This window comes from Vombatus ursinus, unplaced genomic scaffold (genome assembly GCF_900497805.2).
Source record: "Vombatus ursinus unplaced genomic scaffold, bare-nosed wombat genome assembly UNPS02014941.1, whole genome shotgun sequence".
NCBI lineage: Eukaryota > Metazoa > Chordata > Mammalia > Diprotodontia > Vombatidae > Vombatus > Vombatus ursinus.
In genome coordinates this window covers 6,290,881-6,310,938 of record NW_020954719.1, presented here as the reverse complement: position 1 = coordinate 6,310,938, position 20,058 = coordinate 6,290,881, and the positions used below count along the sequence as shown (strand labels likewise).

Sequence of the window (20,058 nt, the reverse complement as noted above, 5' to 3'; positions counted from 1 at the left end):
GATTTTGGCCTCTTTATTCCTGGAAGGATTTAACTACCTTAACTCGGAGGCAATGTGGTATGAAGAGAGAGCTGACCTCAAGCCAGGAACCCAAGCCTGGGTTCAAGTTCTGCTTCTGACACAGACTGACACCTGGCACCCTGGGCAAGTCACCTCACTTTCAAGTGTTCTAGACAACTCTCAATACTGTTGGCTACACAGAGAAGGTGCCAACTACCTGCATTGGTAGAGGGAGTTTTCTCACTCCAGGGTTCCCTATATCAGTGATGCCACAGGTCCAGTGCCCTGATTCTATCCTAACCATTAGTTTCACTGACCCAGTTAACTGTTTTAAAGTGGCTCCTATTGAAAGGAGAATGCATTTTGATCCTTCCACCCTCTTAACTGGTGGGTCAACAACCGCCTAATCTCCCCAGTGTACACATACACACAGCCAAAGTAAGGAATCCTATGAAATTGAATAGGAATTCAATTTTTATGTTATACCACCTAGGCCTGAAGAGGCTTGACTTACCCATTCTGGGTTCTATACTGCTGAGTGTAGAAAGTAATGGTTGACAGTTATGCTAATGAGCTTTGACCCACTTTCTCTGGGTGATGGACTACCTCTTCTCCAAACCTAGTTCCTTGCTACCTCATTACCAGAAAGTTGTTTCCTCTTCAGAAACTCCTCCACTGGGTCCTGAGAAAGACCCCTCCCCTGCGTAGTTCCGTTTGTTCTTGTGGAGCTAGTCTCAGGACCATATACTATCCTCTAGCTCTGAGCAAAAAGAGGGTAGAAGCTGACTGAATTAGGAGTTTTTTCTCATTTAAGGTGGTAAATGTCCTTTAGTAACCTTGACTTCAGAAGTCTTAATGACCTGTGCCTAACTAGTCAAGTTTCACCTTCCTCTAATGGGAAAGGAATGAATGGATGGAATTGGGAGAAGGGTTTGATCTGATTCTAAGCATAACTGTGAAGTTAGAACTATTTTTCTTCAGTGCCAACTCCATCACCCTTCTCCCATCCCTTATGCTTCCAGGTCCCTCATTCAGGCACTCTAGTGCCTAGTTCTCTTATTCAACCAACTAGCACCCACTTACCTCCCCTTGGCAGTTCTCTGTGTCTTAGAACCCAGCCTGGCCAGCCCTCCTTGACTGCAAGCCAGGCTTGGAGTACTACTTCTTCCTTTTCTTTCCCCTACAAATAAAATTTGCCTAATATCCTTCCTCCATTTTCTTAGTGTCCTACTCTACTAATGTCATCATATGTGATAAAAGGTGTTGATGATTTAATGTGTAATCTTGTCTAAATGGCATCCATATTGTGGGGCAAGGCTATTGAGGAAATGATGCCTTTCGAAAAGGCACTAACTTGCCTTCATTTCATGCAGGATAGTGGGGATGGGGTGTGATAGAGATGCCAGAAAGGTAACAAAAGGGTTCTCTCCCCTAGTCAGGTGAACCCTCCAGCCCTTTGTTATCTTATTTTTCATTTAAACACTTACTAAGCACTGCAATAGAGATATAAGGTTTAGATGATAGATGCCACATTCATGGAACCTACAGTCTAGTGGGCTTACCTGGATAAGACAAATTATGGTAATATACCATGTGCACATAAGTGCCTTGAGATCAGGTGAAAAACAAAATGCCATGTGAAGTTCATAGGAAGTCAGCACTAATTTGAGGGATCAGGGAAGGTTTCATGGAGGAAATGTTGCATTTTAATTGGACTTTGGAGGATGGTATAATGCCAACAAAAATGGGAGGAAATTCCAGGTATAGAGGATAGCATGCTTAAAGGTCCAGAAGAGGGAAAGTATGAGGTATGTTAGTGAGGCAAAAAATGTTCTAGTTTGGCTGAAGTATAGAAAACATAGGGAGTAATATGATATATGGCTGGGATTGTGATCTAGTGATGCCAGATTGTAGAGGGCCTTTAAATTCTAAGCAAGAGAGTTAAGTTAGAGCATTACTTGGTGGGCAACACAAACCATTGAGAACTTTTGAGCAGAGAAATAACAACCAAATCTATACATAAGGAAGGTTAGTCTGACAGAGGTATGAAAGATGAATTAGACTGGAAAACTTGTTAGGAAACCATTGTCATAGTCCAGATGGTAATGAAAGCCTTGTCGTGACAAGGGGAAGGGCCCTGGTATCAGCCTAGGGGTAAAGGATTACTTTTAGTCTCTCCATCTCCTTCGGGTAGAGCCTTCCCAGAAAAGCAGCCCCACCCCTTCTTCCTGGGGAATGAGGGCAGAGAGGTATATGTCAAGTGTGGGTTGCTCAGGGCTGGAATAGTGAGTGAAAATTTCCGGGTTGCACCCTGCCATAACCACTAAGTTACACTCCAAGAATAGGGCTGAGCAATTGAGTGTATTACCTTTGCCGAGGCACTGTGCCAAGTATTTAACAGACACCTATGCTCAGGGAAGGACCTGAGGAACGACTGTGCGTTCTCTAGCCTTTCAGATACTCAGGGTGACCCAAATGGGCAGGAGGTCTTATGAACATTAGTAGGAAGCGATTAAGAGCGTGTTTCTTCCGATGCTCCTCCCTGGTCAAGTCTTTTTAAGTTTGAGGTAGAATAACAAAAACAACAACAAAATAGCTAATATTTATATAATGCCTACTACGTGCCAGGTACTTCGCTAAGCACTTTACAAATATCTCTAATCCTCACAACAACTTTGGCGGGGTAGGTGCTATTAATAATAAAGAGATTACATTTGCTCAGTTGTGAAGGGAATGGGAGAAGGTAGAGGCAGAATCCATTCTTCTCACTCTGCTACCAAAGGGGATGGGATGAGGTTCTGAGGTCTAATAGGACCCAGGTATTCCACTAGTCCCCAGTGGCTCATGTTGGAGAGGCAGCTGCAAATATGTCTTTGAATGTCTCTGGTTCTTTCCCTATGCTGAGAAAGATATCTGAGATGGGAAGAGAAAGAAGAGTCAGAGTTAGGGAGATAAAAGAGGCAAATGTATTGAGACAAGGAAAAAAAGTGGAAATTGATTTAATGATTGAACCACTGGCTGGTTCAGATATGAAATGGAATTGAGAGATCTATGCTTATAATCCTTGTACTCTAGAACCAAGCCTTGAAGAATGTCTGTATGTATCATGAGTCAGGGGAGGGAGGTATTTGGATCTAGAGTGGGATGTTCAAATTTGCTTAGAAGAAGAAAGTAAGCCAGTTAAAACTCTTGGACTGGGCCAGCCTAATTGGGCTCCTTACCTCAAGTTTTTCCCTGCTTAGTCCATCCTATACACTGCTGCCCATTTTCCTTGAGCACAGATCTGACCATGTAAATCTCCCACTCCATCAACTCCAGTGGCTTCCTATTACCTCTAGGATAAAATATAAAATCCTCCGTTTGGCTTGTGAAGCCCTACACAACATGATCCCCACCCATCTTTCCAGCCTTCTTGGACATTACTCCCTCACTCTGATCCAGCCAAATTGGCCTTCTCTCTGTTTTCTCACATTTGATTCTTCCCTGTGCCTATGCACTAGCCATCCCATATGCTTGAAATGCACTCCCTCCTTATCCACAAGTCATACAATCTTTCTCTTCCTTTAATGTTCAGTTCAAGCACCATCTTCTGCATGAAATCTTTCCTGATGCCCCACAATTGTTAGTGCCCTCTCTTCCTAATTATCTTGTATTTACCTACTTTGTATATATTTGTATCTATTAACTTTATATTCATGCTGTATATATTTTTATATGTACTTGTCTCCCCCATTAGAATGTAAGCTCCTTTTGAGTAGGGATTGTTTCATTCTTTGTACTTGTATCCCCAACACCTAGCTCAGTGCCTGGCACATAGTAGGAAATGAATAAATACATGTTGATTGATTGATTGGTTGATTGATTGAAGTGGGGAAAGATAAGAGTTCAGATGGAGGAGGAGTTGAGATGTATGAGGGTATAGAGATCTCTTCCTCAGAATAGACCAATATGACCTATCTCCATCCACCCCCACAATTTACCCCAATTAAGAGGGCTGTTTTTGGACATGGAGAGTCTTGGTTAAGCGAGGTCTAATGATGGCCATATCTACTTAGCATCCCTTAAATTGATAATTACCCACCCTGGGGTTAGAGCTAAGATCTAAGGTGCTTTAAATTAAGAGATAGAGGGCTCATTTTGGAGAATCTGAACTCCTAGAGTCCTAAATTCCAGTCCCTTTCTGAGTTCTTGGTGGAGAGGACAGAGATAATTACAGGACAGGGATCTGTCTCTACCTGCAATAGCTCAGGCCTGTGACAGTCAGAATTCTAAAGATGAAAGAGATCTCAGAGGTCATCTAGTCCAACCTTACTAGATAGAGCTAAATGTGTTATCTTTGACAAGTTAACCCTTCTGGGCCCCAGATTTCTCATCTGTAAAATAAAGGGCTGGGAGATGATCTCTAAAGTCCTTTCCAACTGAAGTAAATTGCTTTGGCCAAGCTGAGAAAGTACCGCAATCCTATGGGAAGGGGGCAGGAAGCTATAGGGATGGACAGGGTTTCTTTCCTTCACAGGAGAAGGAATCCTGTTACTAGGGATGCTCTCTAGGAGTGGGTGATATTCTTGGGGGAAAGGGAGGAAGTGGGAAGGAGAATATCTTAGGAATTGCACCCCTACCCAGAATGGGCAGATTCAGAGCCCGAGTAACCAGAAAACATCCGTTCTCCGACTTTTCCGTGTGCTATGAAGACTTTTATCTAGCAACAACTCAACCCACCTATTCCCAATCTTTCAGTATTCGTATATAGGTTGCATCCATTTTGGTTTCCTCTATGGGCTCCTGCTGCCCCCTGCTGGCAGATGTTGAAATCCCTGTATAGGAATTGGGGTAATTAACTTGAGCTATCTCGAAAAGAATGAGCAGAAATTTTAACCATCAAAGATTTTAACTCTAGGAATCCCTCCTAAGGCTTAAGACCTATTTTCTATGTTTCTCCTACATAGACTGGCCATACCTTGAAGGATGAAAAGGATTTTAATAATCAGATATGTTCCTTTCAGATATGGAGTACATACATCATGAGCAAAAGTACAGATTAGGAAAGAGCAGGACAACAGTTCAGCAAACAGCAAGTAGTCCAGTTTGATTATGATATAGAATAGATTAAGGGAAGTAAGGCTAGAAAGTTGTTTGGGGGCCAGATTTTGGAGTGCTATGAATGAATGAATGAATGAATGCATGCACGCATGCATGCATACATGCATTTGTAAAGTCTATACTATGTCAAACACTGTGCTAAATGCTGGAGATACAAAAAGAAAAACGTAAATAATTCATACTCTCAAGGACCTCACCATCTAATGGGGAGGGGGACAGGAGGAGAGACAATACATAAAAAAGTGACCATTTATACCTTTCTGTATCCCCATGCCTACCTACCACAATTACCTAGCACGGTGCCCTATACGTAGCAGACACACAGCAGATGTTGGTTATTGATTTTCAGAAAAGAAAGACCAATAGGTTCAACCCTTGGGAAAAATTCTAGAATGTGTCGTTTTTTAGAAAGTTGAAAGAACATTTGATAAGTCAATTCCAAATTGTTCCTTCAAAAAATAAAGCCTCACAATATATACTACCCACACTTTTCCCCCCAAATTCACAAAACAGAATTTTCAAGCAATTTCCTGAGCTGGGGAAAAAACGGAACAATTTATGTCAAAGCACTTCAAAAAGGAGAGGAACCCAGCAATGAACAAAAACCAAATGAAAAATGGGCTAAGACACAATATGATTTAGGCTAGAATGAAGAAAGTTGAAGTGGATAGATAGCATTAATACCTTCTGCCCAAGCTCCCACCTCTGTCTATGACTGTCCTTCAAAGTTTAGCTCAAGTATGGTTCTGTGACCTCTCTGGGCCTCACTCAGTGTCTTTATCTGTAAAAATGAAGGGATTGCACTAAATGTCTTCTAACGTCCCTTTCAGTTTTATATCTATGATTTCCTGCTTCCTTCATGAAGCCTTCACCCCAGCTAGAAAAAAAAAAATACTCCCTTCTGTCTCAATTCAATTTAGTTCAACAAGTCATTTGTAAATATAAAAGGAGATGGTCTCTATCCTCAAGAAGCTTACAGTCTACTTACATATTGCTTATTACAAAATAAATACCTAATTGCAATGAAGAGTGGAATTTTCTGGGGATGACTCCCTCCCCAATCTGAAGACTAGCATATGGTGCATCAGACATGGTAATATTTTATATATACATATATATGTTTAAATTGAACCAAATCAATAAAACAAAAGAAAAATGAAAATATGTTAAAAGAAAAAAGTACTAGTATTGTGATACCACAACTTTCAAAAAGCAACGATGAGAATGATGAACAAAGTGTAAACCTTACCAAGGACCATATCTTGAGCTGCTCCATGATATCTGCACATGTGCTCACCCAGCCAGAGGATGAGGTTGCCGGGCTAAGCTGCCTTTGCCTCCTCCATGGTCTAAACTAGCCTTGCCTATTGTCTGTCTCTCTCTTTCCCTGGCCCATCTGTCTTTTTTTTCTCTCCCTCTCTCTTCTCTCTTTCCCCCCACTCTATTTCTTCCCCTTCGAACCTCCCCCCTTCACTTTCATACTGCTAGGGGGTGGAAGAAAGCACAGTTTGGGAGGGCTGCTTGATAGTGTGTGAAGGGAAATTGTATCTAAGGCAATGCCCTTCAGTTGGCTAATCACCAGAGAGATCAGATTTAACTCACCTTCCCATTGGTTGTCTGGGACCCCAACAGGCAATCTCAGATACCCCAGGAGATGGGAGCACTCCACTTTGGACACCATTGGACTGAAGTAAGATTAATTTCATAGGGATGAATGTGAAGTCTTACATTTGGGTTAAAAAAACTCAACTTTACAAAAGTACAAAATGGAGGATGCATAGTTATATGGCAGTTTGAAAAAGATATGTTTTATTGGACCACAAACTCAGTCTGAGTCAGCAATGTGATGTGGTAGCCAAAAACCCTAATGTAATCCTTGGCTGGATTAAGAGAGGCCTGGCATCCAAGATTAGGGAGGTGACAGTACTCTGCCCTAGTCAGACCACATCTGGAGTTTTATGTTCATTTCTGGCCATCATAATTTAAGAAAGATAAGCGGTAGAGGATTCAGAGGAGGGCAACCAGGATGAAAGCCAGCTGAAGGAACTGGGGGTGTTTAGCCTGGAGATGAAAAGATTCAGGGAGAACATGTTAACTGTCTTCAAGTATTTGAAGGATTGTCATATGGAAGGACTATGATCTCTGACCTCGGAGGGCAGAACCAGAAGCAATGGATTGTAGTTGCAAAGAGACAAATTTAGGGTACCTGTACAAAAGGGGGATGGCCTCTCTCAGTACACAATGGGTTTCACCTCACTAGAAGTCTTCACTCATCTGCAGGATGGCCATTTGTGTTCTTATGAGGATTCCTTTTGGTTATGAGTTGGACCAGTGGCCACCAAAGGTCCCATCCAACTCTCAAATACTGTGATTCTATGATAATGATAGGAAAGAGGAAAAGATGGTAGGGCTCCGCAGGAAGACTTGGAGCTGCCCCGGGGCCATTTCCTCCTGCAGGTTGGCCTCAGAATATCCTCAGGTCCCCTGCCAGCAGCTGGGTATCAACCAGGTGGGAGGAGTCAGGCTTCCACTCAACCCAATCCTAACTGGAAACTCTCCTCCACGCTTCCCAATGTGTTCTCCAAAGAGCAGGAAACACGGGTGGTAGAAATGGTCCAGAAACTGGGGGAAACTGGCGCAGAGGGTAGGTGGTGCTTTTCATGAGACCCCTCACTGGGAACAAACCTGGCTTAGGTGTGGGTCAAGAGGCCACCGTGATCTGCTACTGTGTTTTGGGGTGGTTTTTTTCCTTCTTTCTTTTTCTCCGGGGAGGGGAAGGACCTCCCCATTACCGTCTCCTAACTGGTAGGGAGGCGGGGTCCGGGCACAGGGAGGGGTGGCGGAGGAGGAGCCCACTCCGCCCCATCCTGTCCTGCCTGGCTGGGGCTCCCAGGACTCTCCGCTCTTCTTCGCTGCCGCCCCCCACCCCCGGCAGCACGACCCATTGCCCACGCGTACCCACGGGTGCCCACGCCCCACGTCCTGCCATGGCACCCAAGCTCCTCCTGCTCCAGCCACCGCTGTTGCTGCTGCTGCTTCTGCTGCTGGGAGGCACGGGGAGCCTCGCTGAGCCCGGGGATGAAACTGAAAGTTCCATCCGGACCCTCCAGCTAGAGATCCTGGTGAGTGGAGGGCACTCGCCCCTGCACCTCCGGACCCTTCCTCCTGGGGTGGGGAAGGCTCGGCACTAAGTTGAGGGTTGGAGTACCGTGGATCCCCGGGAGAGGGAGGGCGGGCTGGAACTCGGGGGAGCCCCCCAGGGCATCACCTTCCTCCTCCCTCCCACCGAGCCTTGCCTTCCGTGCTCTGTCGTAGGTGGAGCCCCCGGAGGCCTGCAGTGAGTCCGCTGCCTTGGGAGATACGCTGCACATTCACTATACGGTGAGGAGCCAGTCTGGGTTTGGGGGTGGGGCCCCATAGAAACACGTCAGCTTTGGCTGGGACACGTGGCGAGGGGCTACGGGAGTGGGAGCTGCCCCTGCCCCCTCCTCTCGCTCCCGCAGCAAGTGGCGGGGGAGGCCTTGCTATCTCCACCCAAGGGCCCCCCGCGCTCCGGGTGGCTCCTAGGACTGTTGTGAGTAGGGTCGAACCTTGTTTGGGTTCCCTCTCCTGCCTGCCCTCCCTTGGCCTGAGCAAATAAACCAAAGGCTGCCTCCCAGTGGGGTCAGGTGTGGATTCACTGAGGCTTGGGGGAGGGAAGGGGCTGGGCGTGGGGGGGGGGCGCGGTGTATTCAATCCCAGGGGAAAATAGTCTTGGTGGTTGCTGATGATGTCTTCTCCCTCAGGGCAGCCTTGAAGATGGACGAATAGTTGACACCTCCCTGACCAGGGACCCCTTGGTTATAGAGCTTGGCCAAAAGCAGGTCATCCCAGGTATTTGGGTTTTTGCCCAAATTCTAGTTGTCTTTTAGTAAGATACCTCAGGTTGGCATCTGGCATTGGCCCTCCAGAGGCAGTGAAAGCAAGGGACAAATCACAGAAGCCTTGTGGTCCCCACCCCACTCAGAAGAACTGCTTTTGGAATTGGTTCTTGGACCTAGTTATGCTGGACTTCTCTAAACAGATTTGTTGTGGGGATGAAATGAGGACAAAAACACTTCGATTCTGAAGTATATGCTTCAGCTTAAGGGGCTGTAATACAAATCTCACTCTTTATGTCCATGCCTTCTCCCCTGTTCCTAAATCCCAAGTCAGAGACCTGAAAGGGTAGGGAGGGGAACCAAGGTTTTTATGTTTTGAGGGAAGAGGAGTGGGAGAATCTTTGACTCCACCTATATATCCATTCAGTTGTGTCTTTTCCCTGGTTGTTTCCCTGCCATTGCTAAGGCCTGGAACAGAGCCTGCTGGACATGTGTGTGGGGTGAGTATTGTTGGGTTGGGGTGGTCCTGGGAACATTGCTTTTTTCTATTACTGAAACCTCAAATGCAGAAAGTCATTTCAGTCATTAAGGCGATGAGGTAGAAAATAAAGCAACTAGGGAGGCAAGAATAAAGAAAAAACCTTGGATAAACATTGGCCAGGGGTCAGGACTGAGACATCCTACAGGGGGTCCATTGCCCATATTTCTTCCCTTCTCCCCAGCTATTTTGTTAAGAGAAATTTTGGAGAGCTTGGGCTTTTGACTGTTCACTCTTTGGTGCCTGGGTGGAAGAGATGGAGCTCATTTGGGATGTCCATCCATGGATATAGAGCATAACTTATCTGGATGGCTTCGGGAATGCTGCAGGATTTGAGAGGCCTTCCTGCCCACTGGCTTTGACTTTTGTTCCCTCCCTTAGAGAGAAGCGAAGGGCAATCATTCCCCCTCACTTGGCCTATGGAAAACGTGGATTCCCCCCATCTATCCCAGGTAAACACACCAGGATTCCTCCAAATTCTGAGTTCCTGAGTGCTGGGTTAGGTTACATCTTGAAAGGGGTTGGTTGGTTCTTTAAGAGGGAGTGATGCTTTGGGTCTGTAGTTTTCACATCCTCTTCTGTTAGCTTGTCTGCTCAGGACAAAAAGAAGTATAATCTGTCAAGGTTGCTGGGGCCAGTCTTGGCCTCTCAGAGCCACAAGGGCCTGCTTGCCCATGTTTTCCTTATGACCCAAACCTTTCCCCATGTTACTTTTCCCATCTATGACTTTTCTCTCCCAAACAATCACATCCAAGCAGGTTTAAAAAAAAAAAAAAGCCCTCTGTGAGAAGCTATTGCCACCATTTTTAAAACTCTCAGCAAATAGTTGCCAGTGTCTAGCATGCATCATTTTATACAGCTTCATCTGCTCTGTCAGCTACAATATTCTAGAGTGTTTTGGGGCCAGTGTTCTTATCCTCTTTCCAAGCTGGAGTAGGGACAGGGAAATGGTTGTAGACCTAGGGTGAAATCTTTATCCACAGCTCGCTCCTATCTATCCCTGCTCCCCTTCTCCCAAACCCACTCTCTTGTTCCTCTCTCCCTGCTCGTTTGACTACTTTTTCTGTTCTTCTCCCTTCTCATCCTTCTTAAGCCTCTTCTACTGAAATATACTGAAATTCCTAGGAAGAGCCTACAGGAATTCTAGCATTCAGATTGGGCATACTCAGTAGTTGGGATTTAAATCACTTCTATCTCCAGTGACTTTCAATTGCTGCAGATTCCACCCATTTGACTGTACTTGGAGAGGGAGGAATAGAGAGGATCCTAACACAAAATTCCATGTTGTTTTTAGATTTGCAAAGAGATTGAGAGTACTGAGATAATTCCTTGCTTTAAGCTAGCCTTAGAGGAGGTTCAGAGCAGGACTCTTTATTGTGTTATCACCATTTTCTGCTTATAGCCTGTCATTCCTTCAACTCTAGTTTTAGGGACGATGAGCACAAGTTTTAAAGTTTTCCTAACCTTACTTCCTTGGTTTTTCTGTGGCCCAATCTTCATTTCAGGTTCTGATTCACTGGTAATATGTCTAGTGACTGACACTAAAACCCTGTCTGCCTCCCTAGGGGATGCAGTGCTGCAGTTTGAGGTGGAATTGGTCGCCTTGGTACGAGCCAGCTACTGGCAAAAACTGGTGAAAACTCTCTTTCCTCTTCTGGGCATGTGTCTGGTACCAGCCCTCCTGGGTCTCATTGGCTACTACCTGTACAGCAAAGCCAGCATCCCCAAGATCTCTAAGAAGAAGCTCAGAGAGGAGAAGAAAAACAAAAGCAAAAAAAAATAAAACTTCTTCCCTTATATCTGCCTGTTCCTTCTGGGCTGCTTTTGTAAGTGGGATGAAAGTGGGTAGAGTCTTTCAGAGTTAGACCTTGGGTAACAGGGGGGATGTCCCATCTTCCATCCCAAACTCAACCTTGGCTTTTCCATTAAAAATCTAGATCCAGAAGGTAGAGGCTGCCTATTGCCTCCCAGGGACTCTAGATTGCTTGGGGGCCAGGTTGAGGACTGAAGTCAAGGTTCTACTATAAGGCCACAATAAGTGGACTTCTTAGTAGCCACCTAACCACATTCAGTCTATTAGGGTTATAATCCCTGGTATATGACCCTCTTTCCTTGAAAGCGATAGTTTAGTTTGACTCTAACCATTGTCTTCACAAGAAACCCAAAGCTATGATATACCCAAGATTTTCATGGAAACCTTTAATATCAAGTTTCTATTGACTAAGGGAAAGTATTTGGGGGTTAGGGAGAGGCTGGTTCCCTGTGGACATCATTGGCAAGGTGTCACAGTGTATGGGATACCACATGGGCAGCTTCGATGATGTTATAGATAGGTTGCTGTTGTGAGTGATCTGTTTGGGGTGAGGGGATGTTGCTACGTTGGTTGATGATAAAGAGTGGGTTGAGCTGGCTCAGCACTTCATCATTCACTGAGATACCATCCAGGTACTGCTTAAGCATATGCCTCAGCTTCTCATTGGTTTCCAGCAGTTGGGCCCGTCTTCGCTGTAGGCTTAATTGTTCCAACTTTACCTTGTTATACCTTTTCCAGAAATTCTCCAAGCCTGTGAAGTTCTCCATCAACTGGGAGTTTAGGGGAAAAAAGGTAAAGTGAATGCTGGGACCATTGACCAGAATCCCCTTTACCTTTCTTTCCCTCCTGGCCGTCTCTTCTGACAGCTCACCTTAGCCAGTTCTATTGTAGGCTCTTCATGATCATTTTTTTCCACTTCCTTCAGTTCTTCTGGTGTCAACATTGAGGAATAGAAGGGTAGGACTTTCTCTTCCTCTGTCTCAAACTTCCTACATATTTCAGCAAGTTTGAGGATGAGATTTCCCTGCAGAATAGAGGGTGGGGTGTCTATGAATTAAGAAAGGGGGCTAGGGAAACCTTTCTGATAATCACAAACCCAGGGTAGAGGGCCAAAATGTTGGAAGAGGGAAGAATGAGAAGGGCAACATGGGAGCATAAAGGGTTAGGTAGTCCCATTCCATCCCTACCTTCTCAACAATTTTTTTCAGGGCTTTGAGGGCGATGTTACTCTCCCATGTCAGTTTGGCCAGATTGCGCCGGGCCTCTGCCTGGGCTTGACTCATGTGTTGTTTGAGTTTCTGAAGTTGCCTGTGGACCAGGTCTTTGTCTTCACGAATATGTTGGTTTTGTTCCTCATTCTCATGGGTGTGCGCCGAGATTTTACCCCGCAGGATAGCAATGGAATCCTGGTTAACAGAGAGAAACAAAATCTAAGAGCTAGAAACACTATTTCATCTTTCATTTTGTAGCTCAAGAAAAACAGGCTAGAGGAGAGACAGATCCCAACATCCAGGCCTTGGAGAATACCCAGTCACAGGTCTGGTGACTGAAATGAGAACCAATAGTAGGAGTTTGATGAAACCCATGACTGGTTGTTGTTCAGTTGTTCAGTCATTCAGTTGTGTCCAATTTTTCATGACACCGTAGACTATGCTATCCATGGAGTTTTCTTGATAAAGATACTGGAGTGCTTTGCCATTTCCTTCTTCAGCGGATTAAGGCAAACAGAGGTTAAGTGACTTGCCCAGATTTAAACTCAGGTCTTCCTGACTCCAGGCCCAGTGCTTTAGCCACCTAGCTGCCTCGTAACCATGACTGATATACTTTATTCAAAAGAAACAGAATAGGTGAAAAAGGGTAATGGGATAGCGTGGTTTTTTTAAAGAGGTATCCTTACAATGAAATACACAAGAGGAGGTAGTATGTCAGAGTATTTAGATGAAGACCAAAGGAGGGAGAAATGCAAGTGATTTTATCATTGCAGTATACTATGATCTACCTAGACAGAAAGAAGAAATAGTGGCAAGTTTGGGAAACAGACCACGAACCTGGCATGAGTCATGATACGGTCGTGATAAGGAACTTTGGTGACCCAGACATCTGCTAGAGTTCTCTCTTCATCAAAAGCAGAGCATCTCAAAACTTCCTGAGTTGCCTCAGTGATAATTTCATCCTCCATAAGGTGGAGGAATCAGCAAAAGGGGGCAGGGCAGGGAGGAGTAACTGTTTTGAATCTGATTCTCACTAACAGAGAGGAGCTAGTTGCTGAAGTGGAAATGATAGGAACCTCAAGGGGAAGTGACTGCTCCATCTTAGAGTTTGTGATAAAGGAGAGGAAAACTGAGTACAGTCTGACATGTGTCCTAGATTTGGAGCAAGTAGATTTCAGTGGGTTCAGAGGAAAGAGACCTGGAATCCCATGGACCAAAATGCTTCAGAGTAAGTCAGCCTCAAGTCAGGACAGACTGAGATGCTCAAGAGTGAAATTCTGAAGACACAAATTTCAATGAGTAGAAAATAGGGGGTTTGTCTGAAGAGTCCAATACAGATGCACTGGAAATTCACCAACCAACTCACATTGAAAAAAGAAATGACCAGAACAAGAAAGCAGGGCCAGATAACAAGAGATGAATGTAAGAGTGTGACATGGTCCTGGAAAATAGTGTCAAAAATGCTAAAGCTCAGGATGCACTGTGGCTGTCGAGGGAACCCAAGAACAACAAAAAAGGCTTTTAAAATTATATTGGACAAAAGAGATTGAAGAAGGGACAGGACCATTGCTTGCACTGGATAGAACAATGATAATTGACAAAAGAGAGAAAGCACAGCTGCTCAGTTATTCTTCTGTTTCTATTTTCTCTGTGAAGGGGTTTGGACCTTTGTGCTGGAAATGATAGATCATGAAAGACTAACATTGAGCTGATAACCAAGCTACATCAGAAAACATGAAGGGAATACTTACTGCCTTTGGTGATTTTAAGTCACCTGACTCAGATGAACTATACCTTCAGTTGAGATTGATTGATTGATACTTGAAAGATCACTGAAAAGGGAGCGGAACCACAGGATGACAAGAAAAACATCTCAAATCTACAAACTATAAGTCAGTGAACTTGACTCAAAATTCTCCAAAAGATCATTTAAAGAGATAATTGGTAACTATCCAAAAAGGGAAACTATTTTTAAAGAGCAAGCATGGCCTCATTAGAAACAAGCCATGCCAGATTAGCCTCGTTTCCTTTTTTTGACAGGATTACTACACTAACAGAGGAGGAGAATGATGTGGAAATCTAGTTTACCTAGATTTCACCAAAGCTTTTGATAAAGAATCTCATTCTGCTATATTGGGAAGATAGAGAGATATGGACAATCAGATGGGCTCAAAAGTAGTTGGATGGCCAGACTCTAAGAATAGTGTTAATAGTTCAATGTCAGTATGGTAGGAGGTCTCCAGTGGAGTGCCCCAGGGATCTGTACTTGTCCTGGTGCTTTTTAATATTTTTGTCAATGATTTAGATAAAGGCATTGTATGATATGCTCATCAAATTTTCAGATGCCACAAAGCTGGGAGGAACAGTTAATATAATGGATAACAGAAACTTGATCTAAAAAAAAAAATCTTGACAGGCCCAAGCAGGAGTTCTTAAGTGTTATAATCCATGGATCCCCAAGGTAAAGATAGATTTCAGAGCACCTATAAACTTGTATGGGGGGAAATGACATGTTTATTTTCACTAACCTCTAACTGAAATTTAGCATTTCCTTCACTATAAATGTAGGAAACAAACATCATTCTGAGGAGGGGTCTATAGGCTTCACCAGACTACCATGGGGACCCATTACACAAAGTTAAGAACCTCTGGGCTAGAATTCTGGGCTGAATCTATTTAGTTGAAATTCAGTAGGGATAAATATAAAGTTTTGCACTTGAGTACAGAAGAAACTCAACACCATACACCTAAGATGAGGCTATCTTGCAGTTATTCTAAAAAAAGATCCGACTACAAGCTCAGTCAGAGTCAATAGCATGATATGGCTATGGAAAAAGCTAATGCAATCTTGGGCTGTATTAGCAGGGGCATAGCTTCCAGGACAAGAGGTGATAATCCCATTATACTCTGTCAAGACCTCATCTAGAGTAGTGGGTTCAGTTCTGGGCACTTTGGTTTAAGAAGAACATTGATAAACTAGAGAGTGTTCAGAGAAGGGTAACCAGGATAGTGAGAACCTTGGCCTTATGCCATGTGAAGAACTGGGTATGTTCAACCTGGAGAAAAGAAGACTCCAGGTGTATGATATCTGTGTTTATTTTTGGATGTAAGTTGCAAAGGGGTCAATTAAGGCTTGATATCAGGAAAAAGTTCCTAACCATATAACCCCAAAGTGGAATAGGCAGTCTTCAGAGGTGGTGGGCTCCGTCTCCTTGGAGTTCTCCAAGCAGAGGCTGGGCAATCATTTGTTGGTATGTTATAGTAGAGAGTCCTTTATGTATGGCTTAGATTGGATGACCACTGAGGTCCCTTCCACCTTTCAAATTCTGTGATAGGAACAAGAGGTGTCATACATGGAGACCGGAAATTTCTGGCTAACAGTGCCCACCTGGATTTTCTGCAGTTTTTTCATCTGCATCTCTATCTCTTTGGAGCTCTTCTCATCCCTTGCCTTCAAGGTTTCAAAGGCAAGCTTCCGATCTTCTGTGGCATCAGTGTAGTTTTTTAGTGCCTCCTGGAACCTTCTCCACAGATCTTCCACTGTGCCTTCTAACTGCATTCGTAGAAAATGCTTCTCCTCCAGGTTCTAGAAAATGGCCCAGAAATAAGCAGCACTTTTTACAAACTGTTAATGCCCTCTCTCTTCCCTAATCCTGGACACTTATAATACAGTATATAATGCTGGAATGTTTTCCCATTTGAGCCTCATTGTAAGTTGCCCCATTTTGCAAATGAAGGCCAAAAGAAAAAAAAAAAGAAAAGAAAATGGAGGCCTCGGAGTTTAAGCCACAAAGCTAGTGTCAGAGGCAGGATTGAAACCTGGATCTTCCCTGCTCCAAATCTAGCATTTTATGTAGCAACTTTGCCATCCTACCTCTGCTTTCCTTTATTAGCATTGCTTGCAATGGTATAAAAGAAAGTATGCTCAACTGGAAGACAAGGAGACCTGGGCTCTACTTCTGACTATCATCAGCTATGTGACCCTGGATAAATAACTTAATTTTTCCTGGGCTTTGGTTTCCTCATCTGTAAAAAGAGTCTTGAGAAAATGATTTCTAGTTATCTATCCCTTCCACTTCTAAAATTCTACTAATGTGATTTCCTTTGTCATCATCCTCATCTCCATTTCCTGGCTTCCCTGATTTCTTTCAAGTCCCAGCTAAAATCCTACCTTCTGCAAGAAGCCTTTCCTGATCTCCCTTAATGCCAGTGCCTTCTTTCTTCGGTTACCTCCGATTTGTCCTGTATGTAGCTTGTTTGTACATAGGTGGAGGCATGCTGTCTGAATTTCTTGAGTGCAGGGACTGGGTTTTGTTGTTTTGTTTTGGGTTTTTTTTTGCTGGTGGGGGTCAGGGGAGGGTTAGCCTTTCTTTGTATCCCCCATGCTTAGCACAGTGCCTAGCACATAGTAGGCACTCAACAAATAATTGTGGTTAACTGCTCCCATTTGTCATCTCATTGTGAGAATAAAGACTTTGAGCTTCCCCTTTTGTCTAATTTTCCTATGAGTTTAATAGATACTAATGCTTCATAGCAGGGTTACATTTAGGAACAGCAGCAGAAATGATAAGAATTCTGTGGACACTTGAAGTATTTATTAATAGTCTGGGACAAAAGAAAGGATTTCTTCCATCTCCAGTTGTCTGGCGTAGGCCGCTCTCCTATTTCCTTCCCACTTGCCTGCCTACTATACCTTATTTTTGAGGTCATCCCACATGCTTTGGAACTCCAGCTTAGCTTCATATTCAGTGTCCAGGAAGTTCTGCTCCATGGCCAAGTAAACATCCTGGAGGTAGCGCATCTCTTTCTCATGTTGGTCAATGATCATCTTCCTGTGGGATTTACAGAGAAAAGCAAGAATCAAATGAGGCAGGGAATTCCAAAAGGGAGACTCATGGCATTGAGTAACTTTAGACAGAAATGGAGTCCAGACAAATTCTCCAAGGGATCATTTAATCCTCTTCCCTGCCCATACATACATTGGGTTATTCATTCAAACTAAGAAAATGACTGTCTACTAAATGAAAATCACTGTAATAGATGCTAAAAGGGAATAGAAAGATACCCAAAATGGTCTCTAACCTCAAAGAGTTAACAGTCTAATTAGGAGACATTTACAATATGGGACAGTATGCGTAGGTGCTCCAGAGGGGCCATAGATTCTGTTCTATAGGGCAGAGGCAGGAGTAATCATTTCTGGATGGGGCATGGACCAGATTATAGAAGAGCTGGCATTTCAGCTGGGTTTTGAGGGATGGACCTGGGTTTAAACCTAGAGATGGGGAGAGGAGAATCATTCTAGGCAGAGAGAAAAACAAGAACAAAGTGGTAAATAATCAAGACTGACTAGAACACCAGGTTCTTATAAGAAAGTGCTGGGAGATAAGGTTGGAAATGTAAACGGGGCTAGATTGCAAATGACCTTGAATAGCTGGCTTAGTGTGGATTTTGTTCAGTAAGCATCAAGGCACAGCTTCCGGTCTTTGAAGAGGGAAGGGACACCATCCAAGTGTTACCTTCAGAAGCTTAGTGACCACAAGTGGAATGGCTTAGAAACAGAAGAGGTTGTAGACAGGCAGACCAAGAGGCTATGGCAATATCTAGGTATGGGATGATGAGGCATGAAGCAGAGCTGGGACTGTGTTTGTGAAAAGGAAGGGATAGAGTAGAGAGCTATTCAAAGGAGGAATGAGTAAGTCTTGGTGACTTATTAAATGTGGGTTTTGTTGAAGGAGTCAAGGATGACTGAGGTTTTAAGCCCTGCAGGGAAATTGGGAAATCAGGAGCAAAAGTTATTTTGGGACAGAGGGTTTACAGCCCTCTTGTGGTCCTCTTTAAAAATCTTCATGAAAAGTGGTTCTAGCAAAGATCTGGGGAAAAAAATACTGCAGAGTGGGGGATGGCTAAACAAATTGTGGCATATAAATGTACTTAATTGTACTGTGCCACATTCATTTCCTAAAATATCACTCAACCCCCACCACCACCCCTTGAATCCTTCTTTGTAAAAAGGAAAAGCAATCCAGCCAAACCAATTGACAGAGTGACATTTGCCCATCAAAAAATGTATGCCACAGAAGACCAGCCCAAGACAATGGAGTAAGAGAAAGCAGTACAGCTCATCTCTCCCCATAGCTACTGCAACAGTGATCAAAGAATACTACACTAGATAGTGATCAGAAAAATTAAAGAAGAAACTACAGTGGGTTATCTTTTCAGCCTAATATCTCAAAATGGACCTACAGGCAAATGACTGGAATAGGGGTAGGCTGGGATCATGGACTCAACATTCAGAGCCTAGAGCTAGGCCAGAGCTGGGAGTGAGGAGGCCCAGAGCTGATCTTGGATTTGACCTCCCTCTGCTGCCCAGGCAAGCAGCTCAAAGTCTCCCCTGGAGACCAACAACTCAGAATTAGCACCCAGATCCTTGAGTTAGGCCAGCAGCATGGGAACACTGAAAGGTTCTGATCTCAGACTCAGCGTCCAACCCAGGTCAACAGCATAGGATCTCTCAGAAGGAACCAGAATTATGGATTCAGAATCCAAAACCCCATGCAAGAGATCTCCCAGAGCAAGATTATAGATAGATACAGCTTCAATCCTGGACAGCAACTCAGGGATCTGCCAGATGATCTGAGATCATAAACAATTCCCTGAGTTCTTGACTAGGCCAGCAATACTGGGTTGCCCAGAGCAGATTGCTTGGAAAAATGACTAAACAAACAAACAAAAAATTTTATATATGTGTGTGTGTGTGTGTGTGTGTGTGTGTGTGTGTATGTATATAGTGAGAGAGAGAGAGAGAGCTATTATTAAGCTAGTGATGCCCAAGACACATAAACAGAATTGGAGAGTAATTCCAAAATACCTACAAGAAAAGTCTCAAAGAAAAATAGTTTGCCTACAAGTTCAATTAGAATTCCCAAAAGAAATGATATAAGTTTAAAATGATACTATAAATGAAATGAAAGCAATAGAAGAAAGCACTGGATAAGAAATGGGAGCTATGGAGGAGAGACTTAGAATATTAACATTTAAAAAATGTTTACATGTAAAAAAATTTTAACATTCATTTTTTAAAAATTTGAGTTCCACATTCTCTCCCTCCATCCTGCCCTTTTTTTAGAAGGCAAGCAATTTGATATTGACCATACATGTGAAGTCATGCAATACATATTCCCACGTTTGCCATGTTGCAAAAGAAAACACAGACAAAAAAAATGAAAAAAAAGTTTTAAAAAGTGTGCTTTAATCTGCACTCAGAGTTTATCAGTTCTCAGAACATTAACATCTTAGCACAAAAAGTTCAAAACTTTACCCAAGTAACAGACTCCCTGAATATTAGGATGGACCCAAATGATTCCATGAAACATAAGAAATATTTTAAAAACCAAAAGATTAAAAATAAATAGAAAAAATGTAAGTTATCTCATCTAAAAAACAACTTACTTGAAAAACAGATTAATGAAATTTAATTTTCAAATTGTTGGAATACCTAAAAGCTATGGCCAAAAAAAAAAAAAAAAAAAAACAAAA

General features: G+C 43.4%; 2 protein-coding genes across 4 annotated transcripts in view; one reads left to right on the top strand and one right to left on the bottom strand.

Annotated features, from left to right (window-relative positions):
- Positions 1 to 7,670: 7,670 nt before the first annotated feature.
- On the top strand, positions 7,671 to 11,297 carry FKBP11 (FKBP prolyl isomerase 11). Of its 3 annotated transcripts, XM_027844261.1 has the most exons (6): positions 7,694 to 8,222; positions 8,416 to 8,481; positions 8,886 to 8,973; positions 9,427 to 9,460; positions 9,880 to 9,950; positions 11,064 to 11,297. In XM_027844261.1, exons 1-6 carry the CDS (start codon positions 7,761 to 7,763, stop codon positions 11,279 to 11,281), a joined length of 939 nt encoding a protein of 312 aa, XP_027700062.1. In that variant the 5' UTR covers positions 7,694 to 7,760; the 3' UTR covers positions 11,282 to 11,297. The 3 variants fall into 3 exon arrangements, with proteins under 3 accessions (XP_027700063.1, XP_027700062.1, XP_027700064.1); XM_027844262.1 differs by lacking the exon at positions 9,427 to 9,460 and having other exon boundaries at positions 7,671 to 8,222; positions 11,064 to 11,236; XM_027844263.1 differs by lacking the exons at positions 7,694 to 8,222; positions 8,416 to 8,481 and having other exon boundaries at positions 8,885 to 8,973; positions 9,388 to 9,460.
- A 385-nt stretch (positions 11,298 to 11,682) lies between these two features.
- Positions 11,683 to 20,058, bottom strand: part of CCDC65 (coiled-coil domain containing 65) — a 19,261-nt gene continuing 10,885 nt past the window's right edge. The window contains exons 4-8 of the mRNA XM_027844433.1: positions 17,216 to 17,354; positions 15,911 to 16,108; positions 12,499 to 12,717; positions 12,183 to 12,335; positions 11,683 to 12,081 (exon numbers count right to left, since the gene is read on the bottom strand). Coding sequence (XP_027700234.1) covers positions 11,782 to 12,081; positions 12,183 to 12,335; positions 12,499 to 12,717; positions 15,911 to 16,108; positions 17,216 to 17,354 — 1,009 coding nt within the window. The 3' untranslated portion in view covers positions 11,683 to 11,781. The remainder of the gene's footprint in view (positions 12,082 to 12,182; positions 12,336 to 12,498; positions 12,718 to 15,910; positions 16,109 to 17,215; positions 17,355 to 20,058) is intronic.